Raw genomic sequence first — 21,048 nt, 5'->3', positions numbered from 1 at the left:
ACTGGGCTCGACTGAAACGAATTTTGGAGCGGATCGTATGTAGTGAGAAAGCAATACAATCCGAACCAGGCTATATCACAGTGTATTATGGATATGTACAGCTATAAAGCAAGAATTATTTTAGGCGGAATGTCATTCTTACCGGTAAATGTGCGTTTCATGTCAAATATGAAAGCATGACGAACTATTAACGAGACCTGTTAATCCGCTGTTTAACTGCAGTCTTGATTTATGTTATTTCTCTCTGTAATGTAAATCCTATATTGCATAAGTCAACGACTATGTATGAGAGAGTCTTACCTCTGATTTATATTTGGTGATTATGTCTGTGGGTGTCCCCATTCAAAATTAAAGCGCAGCTTTACACGATGTCTTGTTGTTCATCGTCATAAATTAAAATAAAGACGCATGACAGCTGAGCGGGACTCTGCAAAATAATCTGGAACTCTGACCAATGTAAGAGGAGTTTATTCGCACGTGACTTGTTTTAACTATTTTGGTCAGTTTAGAAACTTTGCCGTGTGAAAGTGAACTGCACCAAGAGCAAAAAATAAACATTGTCAAGATTTAATCCCCGTTTTGGAACAAAAGTATTGATCCACAGGTGTGAAAGCACCTTAAATTTCTAAAATACAAAAAAAGGTCACATTAAAGATAAACAAGCAATCTTTACTTCAAACGGGCTGTTTAAAAGAGATATCGGAGCTTTAAAATGCTTATATAAACCAATCTATAAGATGTGCAACTAAGCAACAACCTTTAACATTAAGAAAATAAACTAAATGCCTGTAGAAGCCAGATATACATGTCTGACCCAAAATTAAAAACTGTGCCAACAACACCTGAATGGGGTTTGGGAGAACCAACTGCACTCTTTATTGAAAATGTACATGAAGTATTTTAAATGTGAATGGCACAGAACACAGCCATGGAAAGATCAGAACAAATTTACAATATTCACCAGTATAACACAAGCAACATGACAAGATAAAGACTAGTACGAAGAGGGATTACATGTTAGAAGCACTATGCTCATTCTGACTTCAATTGTTTTATTATTAAACCTATTAAGAATACAAAATAAAAATATGATGAAAAAAAATCTTGCCACAAATGGGTTGAGTTTTCAGGCTAAAACTGCAAGAAAATTCTTTAAACTTAAATACATCAATTGTGACTCTAAATCAGAGTCTCTGGAATTCCACATACAAGCTTTGTTTTTAAAGTGCCAGATCAGAAGCGTGGCTTCTTGGCAGGTCCATCAAATTCCTCACGGACCCTGCCAAATCCTGAATTTCCAGCACCCATGCCCCTCTGAACCCCTGAGCCACCTTGCTGGAAACGATCATTGCGCTACGTTGACCGTTTCAGTTATGTATCATTTAGTTTGATAGAAATTACGAAGTTTACGTCCATGGGTAAGGGGTCAAAAGAAACCAAGCAAGTTCCATGAGTTCATATATTGAGCAAAGAATTATAAAAGTGGGATCCAAGGAAAACAATCGGCGAAACAGTTCCAACACGCAGATCCACAGGTGCCAGAGGTGACATAGGAAAAGGAAGAGAGGGTAATGTATTCATTAGTCAAATCCCATTACATTACATTCCAACAGCGCTGCTATGATAAATACTGCAGGATAGAGACACTTGCCTCGTTTTGAACTGGTCAAAGCTGAGGTTATCATTAAGTTTTGGATGACCAAAACATGTTATCACTTCAGACGATTATGTACTTTTTCTACTACACAAAACTCTGAGCCATTAGAGCAATTACACACACTAACAAAAGCACAAAATTTGTTTAGAGATATTTGTTACCAATTTGAGAATATGCGCTTTATGGAGATTTACATAAGTACATTTAAAAATCTGTAATGGATTTATTTGATTCTCGGCCATTTAATAAACTATTTAGCATAAGAGAAAAGTCTTTAAGATTTAACTAATTTCATATTTACCGTATTTTCTAAAACATAAGTTCCATTTTTCTTTTACTATCTGATACTCTGTGAATTAGATTCCAGAGCTGCAAATTAGCACAATGCACCCATATCTTGATTTGTGGCAAATGAAAGGGATAACACAACAATTTGTATAACGCATTTCCAATAGTTTCATTTGCTAAAACAGTTTAGGCTTAATATTTATGCATTTGTATGAGTATTTGTAAGACTTTGTGTTATACTTCCTTCCTTTTTTTCATTTTTAATTCTGAATAGTTAAATTATGGAGTTACAGAACTAAAAAACACATTTATAAATGTTTTATTCAAGGCTACCGGTAAGGGGACCACCAGGTCAGTATACTGTTGGGAGACAACAGATGTGATTGAGGAAAAATGTGGAGCAGGAGATGTAATTATTACTATTAAACAATATAAATACTGATTTACAGAAAATGTATTGCCAATAAGTTTTGTGTTTGTGACTGGTATTAAAATGTAGTAAGTTTGAGTCATGCAATCCCTCAGGACTAATTCAGTTTACAAAGTGAACCAAGTAAAACATTTAGCAGCATTTTACCAAATCCAGTGCACCGTACACTTGTATTTAATAAGATATGACAGCTTCAAGCAGGATATTTTAGGGCTGGGCAATATGGCAAAAAATTATTATTCTTGATAATTATTTTCCATATTGAAGATAACAATATATATTTCGATATACAAGTTGTTAATGCTTCCAGATTTAAAAGAGTACCCCAACAATGACTGACGACAAAAAAAAAAAAAAATCAGAGGGTCCATTAAATGGCATACCATTTTCAGCTGATAAATCTTTTGTGGTCAAGAATTTGCTACATCAACACACTTCTAGATTCCCATTGTTGCACAGCTTTACTGTGTGATTGCCTCTTAGATCAATATAGAGTAAAAACATCTAGAGCTTATCATCAGCTATTGACATAAATTATCACAATTCGATATAATTTTTTTAATCAGCCCAGCCCTGAGACGTTCTTTTGCGTTATAGATCTAGAAGTTCGGGGATAACATATGATTTCACCTATTATTACATTCTTTTTCATTGTGACAACCAATTGAAAAAAAAAAAACATGAATGTTCACCACGGTTGGTTATTTTTCCTATGTGCCTATATGACAACTGTGCAAATGGCCATTCAGAAAACCATTTACACTTTTTAGTGTTAACACGTTTTTTTAATTTCAGAGTAAAAAAATTTATGGGACACAACGTACATCTTACAGGAGATAGGAGAAAAGTTCCCAATTCCAAGATTGTCCCACAAAACGCAGGATGGGTGGTCACCCTGACTACCGGTAGCTTTTATTTATTTTACAACTCCATTTGACTTGGCTGAGAGTGAAATGTCACTTATTTCCAGAAAATACGGTACAAATTGATTTGACGCATGTGTCACAGCATACAGTTGTGAAAGTTGATTGGGTGAAATATCTGCAATGTAACAAACGACATCCTGAGTTTGTAGTTAAAACGAGCAGCATTTTCTTTTTTACATGTAATAATATGTTCAACTAAACAGTGTAACTGATATAGCGAAGAGTGAAATGTCACTTATTTCAAGAAAATACGTTAGGACATTGATTTGACGTTTGTAAGTGTCAAAGCATGCAGTTGTGATGGTTGATTGGGTGAAATATATCTGCAATGTAACAAACGACATCCTGAGTTTGCGTTTAACACAAGCAGCATTTTCTTATTTACATGTAGTAATATGTTCAACTGAATAATTTAACCAATCGAAAAAAAAATAAAAAAAATGCTGCAGTGCATTCCAAAACTTTGATCATAAGTCCTCAAAATCTGAAAACATGGTTGTTGAATGGGTTTTTCAACACTGCTGCGGCATATTGCTAATCTGTATAAAGATCTGCCACTACATAGTGTTGAGAGGTCAATTATTTCTACAAAAATGATTGACCACTTAAAGTCAACATGAAACTGCCTTTGCAACTTATTTTTCTTTTACTAGGCAATAAGTGAAACACTTTCTAAGTGAAACATGATATTCAAAAATAAATTCTAAATCTGGATTTAGATAAAACACAGATTTGTACATTAATGATAGACTTTCGATTGATACACAGGATCTCATGAGCCTGAAATTACTTTGCCTTGGTAACATCATAATGGAGAAAAATGTCTAAAGAGGACCACGTAATAAAATTACAAAAAAAAAAATGTTAATTAGAATAACTTTTACAAAACACTTTAAAAATCATTGATGGTCCATTTTGATTTCATGTTGACTTTATGAGTTATGGAGTAAAAATGGAGATCCTTGCTCACGTTACACATTCACATACAAAACGAAATATACTTGCCTTTGAACACACACACAAAAAAACACAGCTCAAATCAAAATAAAACCCCTTTGCTAAATGCAAAATCCAGTAGTTGGTTCCACTCATAAAGGTTCAATAGAATCAAGATTTAGATAAACAGTATGAGATGCGCACAGATTCACTTCCAAATTTTACGCATTTACTCATGTCTTTCTAAAATGTGAAGATAAGCTGGTGCTTCTTGTGGAATTCTATTGAAAGCTAAGCTCATTCCCACACTTTTAATATCACTGATTGTAAATAGGTCTTCAGAATGTTCAGTTATAAGCTTGACGCAGCAAAAGCAACAATCCATCATGCAACACATCTTCAGGTAAATATGTAATATAAATTGTCTGTCAGTATGTATGGACTTCAAATGCACAAAGGGGCTATATGCAGAATTCAAAACCATTATTACCAGCTAAAACCGGGGTCACTGAGCGTATACACGAGCAAAAGGTTGCCGGCTGCATGCAGTTCACTTATTTACTAGAAACTGAAAGCCCCTTTCACACAGTAATAGCGAAAATTGCTGTAAAATTACCAGAGCTAAATTTTAAAAAATGCATTGTTCTTACAGATAATGGAGTTTTTTCCCCCTTTCTTTTTTGAAAAGCACCATTCACACATTACAAAATATTGGTAAATTCTGCAACATCAAAACCCGAAGAAACCTCTGCTGTTGCGCTGCGTTGCAAAAGACTAACCATAACTAAGAGTCGCTACCTGCAGTTAAAAAAATTATATTTGGTATTTGTAGCAATTGTCTACAGTAGTCTGTTGAAGTAAGTTTGAATGTGATGCAGCTTGTCAGACTCCCTGTATAAAAAAAGACCACCAAAATCTGACTCCCCAGGTGGCAAATCACACAAAAAGTAGTGCTTACAATTAAACTGACAACATTTTATCAATGGCTTATTGTCAATCAGAAGCTTATAGACATCTCATGTCAGCATGCTCTGGACTTTTTTTTTTTTTTTTTTAGCAATTTAGGTAATTTTCCTTCTGTCTCTTCTGTCCTTCCTTCTATTTGCAGTTCACTGGTAATATTACAACTTCTCATTCTTTAAAAAGGGTTGGTTTACACACAATCTTTTTATGATTATTAACTGGTAATTTTCTGGAAAATGTTTATGTGTGAAAGGGGCTATTGACTTAATTCCCTGACTTAACAGCAAAAATTATTTCAGTCTTTGATAAAGTTGGGTAATATATTTTTTTAAAACTGTTAATGAACAAGATGCCGCGTCTGCTGAGAGCAGACTCCAATTGTAACAAAAGCATCCGCTAAATGTAAATGTGTGTGTGTGTGTGTGTGTGTACATACATATGTTAGTGTTGTCATGAATTTCTAACTTTGAAACAATAAGAAAAATATTGATATTCACTACCATTTTCAATATTGCAAGGAATAATCCATATTAAATTGATTATATATTAAAAAGTCAAATAAATAATATTCTAGGCCTATGCCAACAGCCCTCAAGTCCAAAAAGCACAAAATAAATTATATACAGATATATCACACTAAAGACTAGTATATGAACTGCTGGTGATAAAAAAAGCCAAACTGGTATTGATACCAACCAAACGCAAGACTGTATCGTTTTAAATATTCCAGCATCGATACTTCTCAAAATATCAATATTTTTACAACACTAGTGTGTGCGTGTATGATGTGGTGTGTGAGAAGCTCAGCAACTAACCTGCATCATTTTTGCAATTGTAGTAATTTAGGCTATAATATGGATTAATCCCTTTCTTTGCATTATGCCATGATTTTTCAGTACAAAGTAGCTCTTCCTTCATTATCCTGAACATTTTCTAAACATGTCTTCATGTCAGAACAGATGAAAGGTTTCTGTTGAGTACACATAATCCCACACCTTTAATTACAGTCTGTTCAAATAAAAGATCAGGATGTATAAATTCTCACATATAGCCCCTTTGAAGTATCTGTGCAGTTACATTAATCCAAGCTATTGTATTGGTCTTGATAGGAGATGAGCATTTGGTGATTTGTGAATGTGTACCATCTTCAAGTAAAACTCCCAATCTCCTTTATATCCAGAAAATATGTATAAATCCCAACTCCATTTTCTCCTTCCGAAAGCAACAAAATCCAAGTATGAATGCCAACAAAAACCAACCAGCACTTTAAAAGCTCAGCAACATCATTTAGACTAACTTCACATCACATTTATTTTATTACATATCTATATTAGAGTAGGTTGCTTTTAAATCTATCATTACTAAATGCCCAGTGCCTCAAAACTACAGAGAGCTACAAGCATGGAAATTGCATTTCCACATGATTACCATCGCAACACTGACATGACTTCGCCATGGATTTGCAAGAGTAAAAAAATAAAATAGAAAACTACAGTACTTCAACACAAAAACAAGCACAGCGTTTCATTGGGTATTGCTTCTCATTTCGTTTCACTGGGAGTTTGATGGCACATTGCAAAATTTAAGACTACACATCAAACAAAAGTGCAAAAAATGCCTGTCTTTGTTGGCCGTTTAGACAGGACTTACAAGTAGGAGCCGTAAACATATGTATAAAAATATCTGGGCTTTAGTATAGACAGACTTGTAAAGCAACATAAGGAAAAATGAGGAAGCTGAGCTTAAGTGTGGTCAACAACATCTACCACTAGACGGAGGCAATATAATCAAATTACAGGAAAGTAAATAAAAGCAATGTCCACTGACAAGCCTATAAATAATCCATCCACTTACAAACGGAAAAATCTCTCAGTTCTTATGAGCAACTACAGGTCAACTCAAACACTAAAGACCAAAAATGACACGCACACGCACCACATTCACTCATGCTTTCAACTCAGGAAAACATTACCATTTCGTTGGACGCTAGGCCCCCTTGTGTTGATCCACCTAGTCCCTGGTGTCCTTCAAAGCTCATTCCAGTCAACGAGAACTTCTGTGTTGGTGATCCAAATGACATATCTGTTCAATTTTGAAAGGGGCAAACATCAGTTTCAATAACCCTGTAAAACACGATCTCAAATGTATATTTTTAAAACAGCTTACAAATCTATCCTAGACTTTAAAATGACTTTTGAATCAAGCAACATTAGAATTTATGATCATGTAAAATAAATTCTAGTACAAATTATGTTAAAGAATTTATGCTTATGGTCACAAGACACTCGATTTGTATGGTTTAATGTAAAAAAAGAGGTAGAATACGGAGAAAAAACCCCAGTAGTTCATTCTGGAATCATATCAGCGGACAACAGCATGTTTATTTAATAAACTTCTAGATCTACAATGCATCTTACCAGACAATCCCATGCCTCCACTTGTGTTCATTCTCATCTCCCTGTCTCTCTAAAGAAAAAAAACAGGTGAAAAAAAATTGTAAGTACTCAACCAACCTCGTATTTAAAAGCTAAGAGCTTTATAGAACTATTACTTACATTATCCATGAAGTTGTTCATTCTGTAAGTTTCCTCACGTTTGCGCCTCATCTGTTCTTCGAGTTCCCTCTGCCGCATCATCTCCTCCTCTCTCCTGCGACGTTCCTCTTCTTGCCTGTTTGCCATGAACAAATCAGATGACTGCTATCACAGCAAAGGCTTCCAGCACAATACACAACATCAGACATACCTAAGCTGCATCTCTTTACGTTTCTGCATCTCCTGACTGTGCAGCTCCTCCATGCGGCGAAGTTCCTCTTGACGTCTAAGGAGATCTTTTTAAAAAAAAGAAAAGATTAATGAATAAATAATCTTTTTTTTTTAAAGTGTAGTTGAAAGGCCAAGCACAAATACTGTACTGTAAACTGAAAGAGTCCCAAATCTTACCCTGCCTGAGCATGTTTGCTTGATGCTCATGATAGGCATCGTCCATCTCAGTTTCCAGCTTCTCACGGGCTTCACGGATGTTTTTCTCCACTTGCTGCCTCTGTTGTTTCTCCATCTCATCAAGGGACTTCCATCGCTGGGAGTATTCAAACTCAAAGGTGCCAGGACGGGCAAACCGAGGAGGCTGCTCCCGTTCCCTGTGGTCAAACCAAAAGCCATTAACAATGAGGTCTCTCAGGGCCTGATCGCAGCTGGTTTTTAGATTATCATCATGCCGATCACGAGGTCAAAGGTGACACATTAACATTCACACATGGCGTTTAACTGAGTTTCTTTTGTCCACTTTCAACCACATCTCTGATGAGGGGGGGGGGGTCTGTTGACAAGTATGGCCCGGTTCCATCTGCCATATCCTGTTTTTGTTTTACGAGGCCGTCTAAGGCCCCGTTTACACGAACACATTTTAGTTTAAAACGGCGTTTTAGAATGAAAACGTTGCGCATCCACACTAGTGTTTCTGAACAACTCTGCGTCTACCTTAAAATGGTGAAAACGCACATCACGTGACCACACACACACTCTGGCATGCACTGCAGCGTGCTTTGAGCACATCTAGCCAGAGTGATGTGAATGAGGTTATAAAGTACACTGGTCCCTTTGAAGATTTACCAATGATTCCTCAGGAGTTTGTTTTCCACATCATATTTGCAAAGTCTGAACTTACAAGGACAGGATGCAGGAATGAACTGTGTGTAGGCTACTTAATATTGAGGAAAATCCCCAATTATCCTCTGTTTTCAGATGTCTGTTTTCCTCCATTCACACTGAGACAGAGCAGCATCGTTTTAGAATAAAAACGGCCTCTCCAGCGTTTCCAAAACACTCCATTTTCAGGGCTTGAAAACTCCGGCGTAGTGTGGACGGATGGTGTAACGGTAGCAAAACTTGTGCGTTTTAAAACTAAAACGCAGTGGTGTAAACGGGGCCTAAATGCGCAAGCGGTTTCACTTTCTTCAGAAAGCTCGCAATTACTCGTGTGCACGTCTATAATTAAAATAACGAACTTCTTGAGCTGATAACAACAACGTTCGCGTTATTATTGAAGTGTTTCTGACATCCAATCCTTTCATAAACAGACAAACGCGAGAGTGAGGTGTGAAAAATCAAAGGAGAAGCCCGAAAAAAATGAGCAAATGATTCTTTCAGCAACCTAAAACATGAACAAGCCGCCATGTCTAACTATTATCATAGCCTTTTGGACCATTATGAACTTGGAATGACAGAATTACTCTCTAACAGAGGTTACATGTGCTGGTGGAGATTAAAGATGCAGATGAGTGGTTTGCTCTGACTGTGGGCTACGTTGCGTGTCGTTTTTGACAGATAGTGTAAGGGGCTGTATGTGTTCATATATGTTAAATTTATTTATTGCAGATGTTACAGTAGGCTATTTCGCACTGTCATTGATCTGCAGTTCTAATCTAAGTGCTTTTCATATGATATGTGAACAATCCGTACACCTTTACTTTGACATTTCCTTGAGCGAGAATGAAGTCGACTGAAACTTTCTACACCACGCCCACCTAAAGGGTACCCTTTAGGCAGTGGAAACGCAAGCACGAAAAGGTGACCTGTACCAGTCAGTGAAAACGAGCCAGTATTAGCTGTCTCTGATTTTAACGGCATACTTCTAAAAAAAATTAAAAATTTTCATAATTTAAAAAAAATATATTAAAGATTATAAGATACCTATAGGTAACTTTATGCACTGACTAATGAAATTATATTAACTTATTTTGGTCAACTCCTATTAGGCCTATAGATTTAGTTTTACAGTTTTAGCATGTATACATGTTGTTTTATATATAAAATATTTTTGAGCATCAAAAGGAGTGAACTTAGGTGAATAAAAACCATTGCCAAAGGATTAGGAATCGATTTTGCAAAAGACAGATAATAAAACAATGCACTGCAATGCTCTAATTAGATTTCAAGAATCTAATTTGAGGTCAAACATTTAGACCTTTTCATTTTTACAAAAATAATAATTTAATAGATAGAGACAGAGATTGTTTTACTTTATAAATGAGTTTCACTGCTAATAGAAAACCTAAGATTGTCAGCGACAAAGTTTAAATAGGCTACTCGGTTTATGAATGGACTCAAAAGGTGGAGAGGAAGTGGTCTTTAGTGGCAGTTCGAACACATTTAACCACATGTATGTAATGTAATGCTCTTGATAGTGGTCTAAAAATGGATAAATTTTCACACGTGAACTAGATGTTCTCCAACTGTGATCAGAACAACAAAAATGTACCCCAATACTCTGTGTGAACAGGATCTTGCTGCAATCAATACTGAGGATGTAGCTTCTGTTTACAAAATCACCCCCACCCAAATGCTCATCACACCATCTGCCCAACTTCATTTACATCACAAAATGACCACGAATAGTTTATAGCCACTAGAAAGCTCGAAAGTGATTGTAAGTCTCAAGAGACCTTAATGCTAGTCACATAATGTAAAACAGATGTGATCAAACATTTGAAACCTACTTTTGATAAGTGGGGTTTTTCTGTGCAAGCTTCTCGGGCAAACCGTCCTCGTCATCATACTGCTCCAACAATTCAACCACAATTGGACGGGGAGACCTAAAAAAGAATGCACTGTATTAAAATCTAGCTCTCTAAACAATGTCATTGATAATGATTCTGGCAATTAATACACACACAAAATGACTTACGATGTGAGAAGGAACACTCCATCACTAATGCGATCCATGGCCTTGCGGGCAGCAGGCTTAGAAGAAAACTCAACAATGCCTTTCCCCGTTGAGCGCCCACGGTCATCCACAATAACTATAGCCCTTTCCACAAGTCCAAACTGAGAGAATGCCTCCTCCAGCAGCTCATTGGACACAAATGGAGATAGATTACGCACAGAAAGTGCAGCTGAATGAGTAGCAAAGCGAACTCTGAGTGGTCTGCCTTTCATTGGAATATCATCCAACTCCGCTTTCGCAACCTCTGCCAAGGCACGGGATTCCTAAAAAAAACAAAATAATTAGATTTTTGTATGCTACAAAAATAGCTTACTTTATCACATGGGGTAATTAAGTCTTACCAGACGAATGAATCCAAAGCCTTTGCCTTGATTGATGAAAATCTCACTGGGTTCCCCATATTTTGCGAACAATTTCCTGAATTCGGGTTCAGTGATGTCGTTTGGAAGGTTCCCGATAAAAAGACGGCAACGTTGAGTGTAGGTCTTCTCCCCAGGCTTGCGCAGCAAAGAGAGCGTTGCCTTCAACTCCTAAAACAAACAAACATTCATTCACAACAAAAAGATTAGTCGAATAAAATCTAACCAGGAGTGAGAAATGGCTAATCTTTGATCCTTAGTTTTAATTGTACCATCTACAAAACTTAACCGTGATTTCACTAACGTTACAATAACCACAGCTCAACAAGAACATTGGTAACGTTAAAAGCTGTTACTAAACGTTGTGTAATAAAAATATTTAATATTTGAAGTTTCCCGAAAAAAAAAGTGTCAAAATACAGCAAAATTTACTCTTGGAAATCACTGTTTTAAATAAACATCTGAACCAAACAGTTAAAATGCAATTTAATACTGAAATAAGCGACGAGTAACCGGTACGGAGTTCAACCTTTGTTAAAGCCTCTATAAAATGGCGGATCTGCCTCGGCTACATCTTAGCCTTCTAGCAACCGACACATGTTTCAAGACGATACATTTGCGCCTTTAACTATCTCAAATGGTAATATTCCGCATTAAACGACTTTAAAAACGATAATAAATTTACCTGAGGCTGAGAACTCTGTTCGGTTGCGGGAGTCTGTTTTTGTTGTTGTTGCTGCTGCTGTTGTTGTGGTGGTGGGGGTGTTGGTGCTGGCGTCTGCTCTAGCTTCAAGGGAGCAGGCGGCTTTTGGCCATTCCCCATCGCGGGTTTAGGTGGGTTTTTCCTTTGCTGGTTCTGAGGGGAAGCTATTTCTGGCGTCTTCGCGCTATTCTGTGCCGGAGGAGGAGACTGGATCTTCGGCAGAGGAGACTGGATCTTCGGTGGAGCGACGGTGGGAGTCTGCTGGGGCGTCGGGCCTTTGTTGGCGCCCTGTTGGGCCTGACCGGGGCCTTGCGCAGGAGGAGACTGCACGATGGGTTTATTCTGTGCGGATTCCTGCGGCTTCTGGGGTGTAGTTACCTGGTTGGGTTGATTTCCCTGATTTTGCCTAAATCCACCACCCATTTGTGCGCCTCGGTTTTGAAAAGGATGCTGGTTTGGATTTCGAAAGTTCTGGTTTCCCATTCCCATCCCCATTCCCATGCCCATACCCATCCCCATCCCCATCCCCATGCCACCGCGCATCCCCATTCCTCCGCGGCCTCTGGGCTGGAATCCTCCACGATTACGGGCTCGGTCACGAGACATTATCACACAGAACCGGACGGGATAAACCGTATAAAAATGAATATTGATGCGTTTAAAAAAAACGTACTATATGCAACTGTAAAGATAAACACCGACGAGAAGAGGAACACCCTCACGCTCGGCGACAGCTTTGTAAAATGGCCGTTGGCTGCAAGAAAAGACTGTAAAAATGGGAGGAATGACGTGAACGACAAACTCCACCCCCTATGCCATTGCGCGCTCTAGTGGCGTTCACGAGTAAGACAAGACATTGCAGGAGGTTTTTGTTTACAGACTGACAGTATACTGGAAATGTCCAATATACAATGAATAAAAATAAGCCATAAAGTAAACAAAAATTCATAATGTATAAAATGCTCAACAACGAACAACCATAGTGCAATCATATCAAACGGGAACTTTTGTAAGTGTAAGTAACTCATTTGTTAAACAAATCATACAATTTTGCAGCCATCTCACCCTTCATTATTTTAAAGCCTCTGTAAAGGTAGCGAACTCCTTTTTAAAGACAGTCAATTGGAGAGCTATTTTCACAAAAAATTACATTTATTAATGAAGAATTTGGGTGACGCGGTGGCGCAGTTCGCCTCATAGCAAGAAGGTTGCTGGTTCGAGCCTCGGCTAGGTCAGTTGGCGTTTCTGTGTGGAGTTTGCATGTTCTCCCCGTGTTGGGATGGGTTTTCTCTAGGTGCTCCTGTTTCCCCCACAAGTCCAAAGACATGTGGTACAGGTGAATTGGGTATGCTAAAAAATCACTGAAGTGTATGTGTGTGTGTATGGATGTTTCCCAGTGATGGGTTGTGCTGCCAGTGAAGGGCATCCGCTGCGTAAAAACATTTGCTGGATATGTTGGCAGTTCATTCTGCTGTGGTTACCCCAGATTAATAAAGGCACTAAGCTGAAAAGAAAATGAATGAATGAGTGAAGAATTTAAGCAAAATAAGTAAACAATTTGCAGTTAAGTTATATTTTTTGTTGTTTAAACCTACTTCAAATTTCACAATATTTTAACAAATAAATGGGAACATCGAAATGTATTGTTTTATCCAGTTACCCACGTCAGACCAGAAAGGTTTAACCAAGTTACAATGAAGAAACAGATGTTCAACAGTTTATATTGCAGGAGGTTACAGGGATAGTTCAAAACTACTACTACTACTACTACTACTACTACTACTACTACTACTACTACTACTACTACTACTACTACTAATAATAATAATAATAATAATAATAATGGGGCAGCACGGTGGCACAGTGGGTAGCATAATCACCTCACAGCAAGAAGGTCACTGGTTCGAGCCCCGGCTGGGTCAGTTGGCATTTATGTGTGGAGTTTGCATGTTCTTCCCGTGTTCGTGTGGGTTTCCTCTGGGTGCTTCGGTTTCCCCCACAGTCCAGACATGCGCTATAGGTAAATTGAATAAACTAAATTGTTCGTAGTGTATGTGTGTGAAAGGGAGTGTACGGGTGTTTCAGTGTTGGGTTGCTGCTGGAAGGACATCCACTGCGTAAAACATATGCTGAATAAGTGGGCGCTTCATTCCGCTGTGGCGGCTCCAGATTAATAAAGGGACTAAGCCGAAAAGAAAATGAATGAATGAATGAAAACCTGCAACATTGACTTCCATTTAGCATTTGATTTTCCTACTATGGAAGTCAATGGTTACAGGTTTCTAACTATCTTTAAAATATCTTCAGATGTACCAAGAAAGAAACTCATAAACTACTATGGAAGTCAATGGTTACCAGTTTTCAGCTTCCTTTAACAAATATTATTTTGTGCTCAACAGAAGAAAGAAACTTGTAAAGATTTGAAACTACTCGAGAGTGTATTAAAACTCAGTGAATTTTCAATTTTGGGTGAACTAATCCTTTAAGAAAAAATGATTAAAGTCACCATATTTACCTAGTTGATTGATTACAATAAGATTAAAATACATTTTCTAAAACTATGTTCAAATATGCAAATGTAACTGTTGAATTAAATATGGAGTAATCTATATAAATCAAATTGTGCTTTGAATCAGGCCATGTTGCTTTAAAGTCAGTCATTCATACATTTTCCTTCGGTTTGGTCCCTTTATTCAACAGGGGTCCCCACAGCGGAATGAACTGACTTATCCAGCATATGTTTAACAAAACGGATGCCCTTCCAGCCGCAACCCAGTACCAGGAAACATCCCTACACATTCATTCACACTCATACATTCATTAATTTTCTTTTCAGCTTAGTCCCTTTATTAATCTGGGGTCGCCACAGCGGAATGAACCGCTGAATGAACTTATGAACAGCGGAATGAACTTATCCAGCATATGTTTTTTACGCAGCGGATGCCCTTCCAGCTGCAGCCCATCTCTGGGAGAAATTCACACACACTCATACACAACGGACAATTTAGCCTACCCAATTCACCTTTTCCACACGTCTTTAGACTTGTGGGGGAAACCGGAGCACCTGGAGGAAACCCACGAGAAAATGGGCTGAATGTGCAAACTCCACACAGAAATGCCAACTGACCCAGCCTAGGCTCGAACCAGCGGCCTTCTTGCTGTGAGGTGACAGCACTACCTACTGCGTCACCGCATCACCCATTCACACTCAAACACTACCCATTTAGTTTGTTCAATTCACCTATAGCACATGTCTTAGGACTGTGGGGGAAATCAGAGTACCCGGAGGAAATCCACTCCAACACAGAGAGAACATGCAAACTCCACACAGAAATGCCAGCCAGGTCCTGAACCAGTGACCTTCTAGCTGTGAGGTGAGTCAGGTGACAGTGCTAACTACTGAGCCACCTTGTTGCTCTTAAAAGGATAGTTCACTCCAAAATTAAAATGTACCCACTATTTGCTCAGCTTCAATTGGTTGAAAACCTTTGAGTTTCATTCTTCTGTTGAACACAAACAGAACAACCACTGACATAAAAACAAATACAAAGTCAGTGGTTACAGGTTTACAACATTTTTCACATTATCTTCTTTTTGGTTAACAGAAGATTGGAGCTCAAAGATTTGAAATAAGTGAAGGGCGAGAAAATGATGACAGAATTTTAATATTTGGGTAGACTATTCCTTCAAAAAGGGTATTATCAAATGGTTAAATAAAGTCGCCATGTAGTTGATTGATCTTGCGATCATTTCTATACGTTCGAAGCTCAATGAAAGAAATGATTCTTTAAGTTAGGCTCAAAATTCATTATATTCTTTTGACAAATTACCTTTACATTAGGGATTTGGGATCCACAATTGAGAAAATACATAAAAAATTATTTTAAAATGTTCATTTATTTGTAGAATATTGTACATAATTAAATTATTGCCAAATCCCTCAGTAAAAATCATCAGAATATAAACATTTATAAAACTGTAAATTCTGGCCAGTGTACTGAAAGTCTCACAGGAATTTTTTTTTGAGAAAACAAGATTTGTAATTGAAGAAATAATTGAAAATTGTAATTGAAATGTACAAAGACAAATTAAATCAACTTATATCAATTAACCTCCTAGGGCTTTAGTGGCCACATACGTGGACAGGATATTTTAGCTCTTAAGTGGCTATTTAAACTATGAATGTTTTATATTTTGTTACAGACATACGGTGTCATCCTGCAACTGTTTTGCAGCATATGAAATGTCCCAAACACTATTTTTAACTGTCCAAAATGGGAAAAAATTTTGTTTTTACTCTCTGGTCGTCAAAACATGTTAAAAAAATATGTATGTGTTATTAATGCATTAAAAAACATTCAGGAAAAAGTGTTTTATGTAAATTTGGACCACGAGTCCACATATATGGACATCATTTTTCTCTAAAAATACATCATATCAAAAGGTGATACTTTTTGTAGCAAAGAAAAAAGAAAAAATGCATGTAAAAAAACAGATTGGGCTTTATGAGGTTAAACTGAAAAAAGTTATTAAGTTTTTTTGTAAAACTTAAAAATGTATTTGAAAATTTGTTTAAAATTTTAAAACATTAAAAGTTAAAGCAACATAAAAAAATATGTTGTCTTGATTTTTGTCAGGCGGCATAGTGGCTCAGTGGTTAGCGCAGTGGCCTCATAGCAAGAAGGTTGCTGGTTCGAGTCCCGGCTGGGCCAGTTGGCATTTCTGTGGAGTTTGCATGTTCTCCCCATGTTGGCGTGGGTTTCCTCCGGGTGCTCTGGTTACCCCCACAATCCAAACACATGCGCTATAGGTGAATTGGATAAATTACAATGGCCGATGTGTATGAATGAGTTAGTGAATGAGAGTGTATTGCTGTTTCCCAACACAGGGTTGTGGCTGAAAGGGCATCCGCTGTTTAAAACATATGCAGGAATAGTCGATGGTTCATTCTGCTGTGGCAGTCCCTGATAATTAAGAGACTAAGTCGAAAGAATGAATGAATGAATTTTGGTCATTAAATTGTTTACAGTGCAGTATTATTTGCTATAAATTACTAGTGTTTTTTCATGGTCTTGATATCGAGGAGGTGAGCACTTTATTTCAGTAACTTTTCCAGAAACAAATACTTTTTCTCTCCTCATTTAAACTCCAAAACTATATTTTGCTATATATGTCTGCAGTAATAACAACGTATACCCAATAGGTAAGTGTAGCCGGGGCCAGTCTTAATGGCTTGACTACTCCTCTGCGTTGTGTTGTGTTGTGTGAAGTAAAGACTGGAGTCTGTCTGCGGGTTCAGCTGTCTTATTTATTCAAGTGCTGCACAATCAGAGAACATTCAGTCATGACTCTTCTTTTATAATTCCTCTTCCCCTGCTACTGCTCGCTCTTCTTAGTCCTCCGATAGACTCAAGCAAGCTTAATACAGTAAATATAACATTTTACATAATAAGAAAAGATAATAATCATTATAAAACAGTTAATTAATCTAGTTCATACTTTAACTTTCCAGAAAACGTGTTACAAAAACTCCATAATAGATAAAAATTACCAGTATTTTATCTAACACTTAAATATCAAACACATAAAACATACACACACACACGCACGCACACACACACACACGCAAAACAATACCTGCACTGCACTTCACTGTAGCTGACCTCTGTTACATCATTCAGCTCAATTCAATTCATCTTAATTTCTATAATGCTTTTACAATGTAGATTGAGTCAAAGCAGCTTCACATAGAAGATAATCGTGTATAGAGTATAATTGTCAGTTCAGTTTTCAGAGTTTAAGTTTAGTTCGGTTTAGTTCAGTTCAGGTCAGTGTGGTTTAATATTCACTGCTGAGAGTCCAAACACTGAAAATTAATCCATCGACACGCAGCTCTACAAGTCCCGAACTATGCAAGCCAGTGGCGACAGCGGCGAGAAAAAAACTTCACCAATTGACGAAAATGAAGGATAAAAACCTCAAGAGAAACCAGGCTCAGTTGGGCACGACCATTTCTCCTATGGCCAAACGTCTGTGCAGAGCTGCAGTCTAGGTGGCGGAGGCTGGAGAACGCTGGACATCAGCCTAAAACCTATTTAAAAAACTATTTTAAGGTTTAAAAATAGAAATGTACATCTTGTCATTTTCCTAAAGCACCATTATTACTCGTTTTTTTTATGTTTTCTAAATGATCTTTTTGACTAATAATTCACGTGGTTGGAATTTGTTCAATGTAAGCAGTGCTTTATGAATATTTAAGAGATGAAGTAAAAGTAAAATAATATATATTTTATCAGTTAAAATGTTGGTATGTATGTTTATTTGCATTTGATTTGGGATCAACCGTGTCACAATTACTGCAGCTTGAACAGAAAAGGCTTTAATTACTCTTATGAAACCTTACTGTTGTACACACACACACACACACATATATATATATATATATATATATATATATATATATATATATATATATATATATATATATATATATATATATATATATATATATATATATATATGTACTTGATATATATTTGTATTTACATTTAGAAAGGAGAAATATATAATTTCATTCAGGCAGTCTGCTCTTAAAAATAAAGATTCTTAAAAGGTTCTTTGTTGCTGTAGATGGTTCTTTGAAGAACTTTTAACACCCATGGATCCTTTTCAACTCACAAAAGGTTCTTTGTAGCCCCAAATGGTTCTTTGCACTATAAAATGGTTCCACAGTAAATTACAATCACAATACTTTTGTGTTTTTTCAGTTTAATATTGTATAATTTGACTGGCTTATATGAGACAAATTGTTTTGGCAATAAATGTTTAATCTTTCTTCCTGGATTTTCTTTATTTACTGTGTTTAGGTCATGAACCTTGGGTTCTACAAAGAACTGAGCTGTTAGAGGTTCCTTGAAGAATCAATAAAAAATGGTTCTTTGCAATACCAAAATAAGGTTATTTATACACTCTCAGAAAAAAGGTACAGGAGCTGTCACTGGAGCAGTACCTTTTCAAAAGATACATATTTGTACCCAAAGGGTCCACAGCGCTACCTCAAAGGTGCATATTAGTGCCCAAATATACCTAAAAAGTACAGGTGCCTTTGAGGTACCATTATAGACCCTTCAGGTACAAATATGTACCTTTTAAAAAGGTACTGCCCTAGTGACAGCTCCTGTATGCCTTTATTTCTGAGAGTGTAGCACCATAGAAAGAAAGGTTCATCAAGGAACCATTTGGTGAAAGGTTCCATGAAGAACCAAAAGAGGTTCTTTTATGGCATCGATGTAACCCCTCTGTCTGGTTCTTTGTGGCACCTTTATTTCAAGGAGTGTTCCTCATGGGTTTATGATTTTATTTTTTAATCTAAAAATCAAAACCTGCTGCTTTAATGTGTCTTTACACTAGAGGTCAGCATCAGCTCACATAAAAACGTCACATTTCTTTGTTCTAAGCAACTATTTCACTGCAGCAGTTATTTAGAGTGGAAAAGGCTTGTTATAATAAAATACAGTTAGTAATAACAATGAATAAAGTTAGAGAAAAAAACATTAATTGAAAGATTTTTCTTGAAATGGAGTCTTTTTTTTTTTATTTGATCATGTGATGTTTTATAATGTCTCTTCAGTAGATGCAGTAAAATATGTGTAGAAAAATAATTAAATGAAATGACAAATTAATGTAAAGCATTATCTTCTCCTAGATAAAAAAATGCATTATTCTGAATAGTATCATTTATGTTTATGCCATTTCGTTCCAATGCATTTTAATGAGATGCCACAAGAAAAGATGACAACTGTTACTGAATCTTGCTGTTTAAAAGTGACAAGGATGTGCTCTAGGTTGTTACTAATGGGTTTCGCTTGAAACATTTGATTGCTTCTGACGCATTTGAGAAAATCAAACAAATATGATTACTGTCATTTGTAACTAATACAGGAATAAATATATGTTAAACGCATACATCAATTAGTCTGTTGCAAGCAATTGTTTCTGCTCCGTGTGCTCAGAGTTAATTCCCAGAGAACACATTCATTTGTTGGTGCTTCAGAGCAAAACAACAAAGGGCTTCGGCGTCTTTAAAGTGTCAGCTCTGTCAATTTAAATGATCATTTTTTTTCATTAATTACTTCAGGATGACAAGCAGAAAATATAGTTTGGGTCATTATTATGGGTTGCATTATCTTGACAGTCCAATTTCGTGACTCAACTTCAAACAGAAGTTTCTTGGCCTGAAGCTAAACATGCCCTGAAGCTTTTCAACTTAAGCTTTTTTTTTTTTTGACTCTAGCTGAACTGAAGTCTAGTTGCTGACCCTCGATGTGACATTGTCGGTTTCAATTTAAATGTACTCTCAGTACACTTGTCCCAAGTACTACCAGTGCATTTCAAGTATTTTCCTAATAGACACTGTCTGCTTTTCAAATACTCCTTACGTAACCTATTCCTCTGATATGCTTTTATTTTAAGGCCATTCCAGGTACATTGTACACAATAAAGACACAGTATGCAATTTTCACAACTAGAATGAGTGTATTCACAACAAACAAAAATGTATGCTGGATCCCAATTCGCATACTTATATACGCTCTAAAAGTATGTACTTTTTTGTGAAGGAAAAGTATATACTTTTGAGTGTGTAACAGAGGAGTTATGTTTTTTTACTCTAGCTGAACTGAAGAGCGTCTAGTTGCTGACCCTCGATGTGACATTGTCTGTTTCAGTTTAAATGTACTCTCAGTACACTTGTCCCAAGTACTACCCTTGCATTTGAAGTATTTTCCTAATAGACACTGTCTGCTTTTAAAATACTCTTTCTGAAACCTATTCCTCTGATATGCTTTGATTTCAACGCCATTCCACGTACATTGTACACATTAAAGACACAGTTTGTAATTTTCACCACTAGAGGGCGCGTATTCACAACAAACAAAGATGTATGCTGCATCCCAATTCACATACTTATACTACGCCCTCAAAGTATGTACTTTTTTGTGAAGGAAAAGTATATACTTTTGAGTGTGTAATGCTGTGTTCACACCAGATGTGGAATGCGTGAA

General features: G+C 36.8%; 1 protein-coding gene across 2 annotated transcripts in view; it reads right to left on the bottom strand.

Annotated features, from left to right (window-relative positions):
• Positions 1–12,733, bottom strand: part of sfpq (splicing factor proline/glutamine-rich) — a 29,222-nt gene extending 16,489 nt beyond the window's left edge. The window contains exons 1-10 of one of the 2 annotated variants that reach the window (XM_056479363.1): positions 11,969–12,732; positions 11,266–11,454; positions 10,886–11,187; positions 10,698–10,793; positions 8,143–8,339; positions 7,946–8,030; positions 7,756–7,870; positions 7,618–7,666; positions 7,173–7,282; positions 848–1,353 (exon numbers count right to left, since the gene is read on the bottom strand). In XM_056479363.1, coding sequence (XP_056335338.1) covers positions 1,234–1,353; positions 7,173–7,282; positions 7,618–7,666; positions 7,756–7,870; positions 7,946–8,030; positions 8,143–8,339; positions 10,698–10,793; positions 10,886–11,187; positions 11,266–11,454; positions 11,969–12,592 — 1,887 coding nt within the window. In that variant the 5' untranslated portion in view covers positions 12,593–12,732 and the 3' untranslated portion in view covers positions 848–1,233. Of the gene's footprint in view, positions 1–847; positions 1,354–7,172; positions 7,283–7,617; positions 7,667–7,755; positions 7,871–7,945; positions 8,031–8,142; positions 8,340–10,697; positions 10,794–10,885; positions 11,188–11,265; positions 11,455–11,968 lie in introns of those variants that run through there. The other variant, XM_056479365.1, reaches the window with a different exon arrangement.
• Positions 12,734–21,048: the final 8,315 nt, after the last annotated feature.

Source organism: Danio aesculapii, chromosome 19, assembly GCF_903798145.1.
Source record: "Danio aesculapii chromosome 19, fDanAes4.1, whole genome shotgun sequence".
In the NCBI taxonomy this organism is placed as follows: domain Eukaryota; kingdom Metazoa; phylum Chordata; class Actinopteri; order Cypriniformes; family Danionidae; genus Danio; species Danio aesculapii.
Note: the sequence above shows the minus strand (reverse complement) of the source record. Positions and strands in the feature narration are given on the sequence as shown.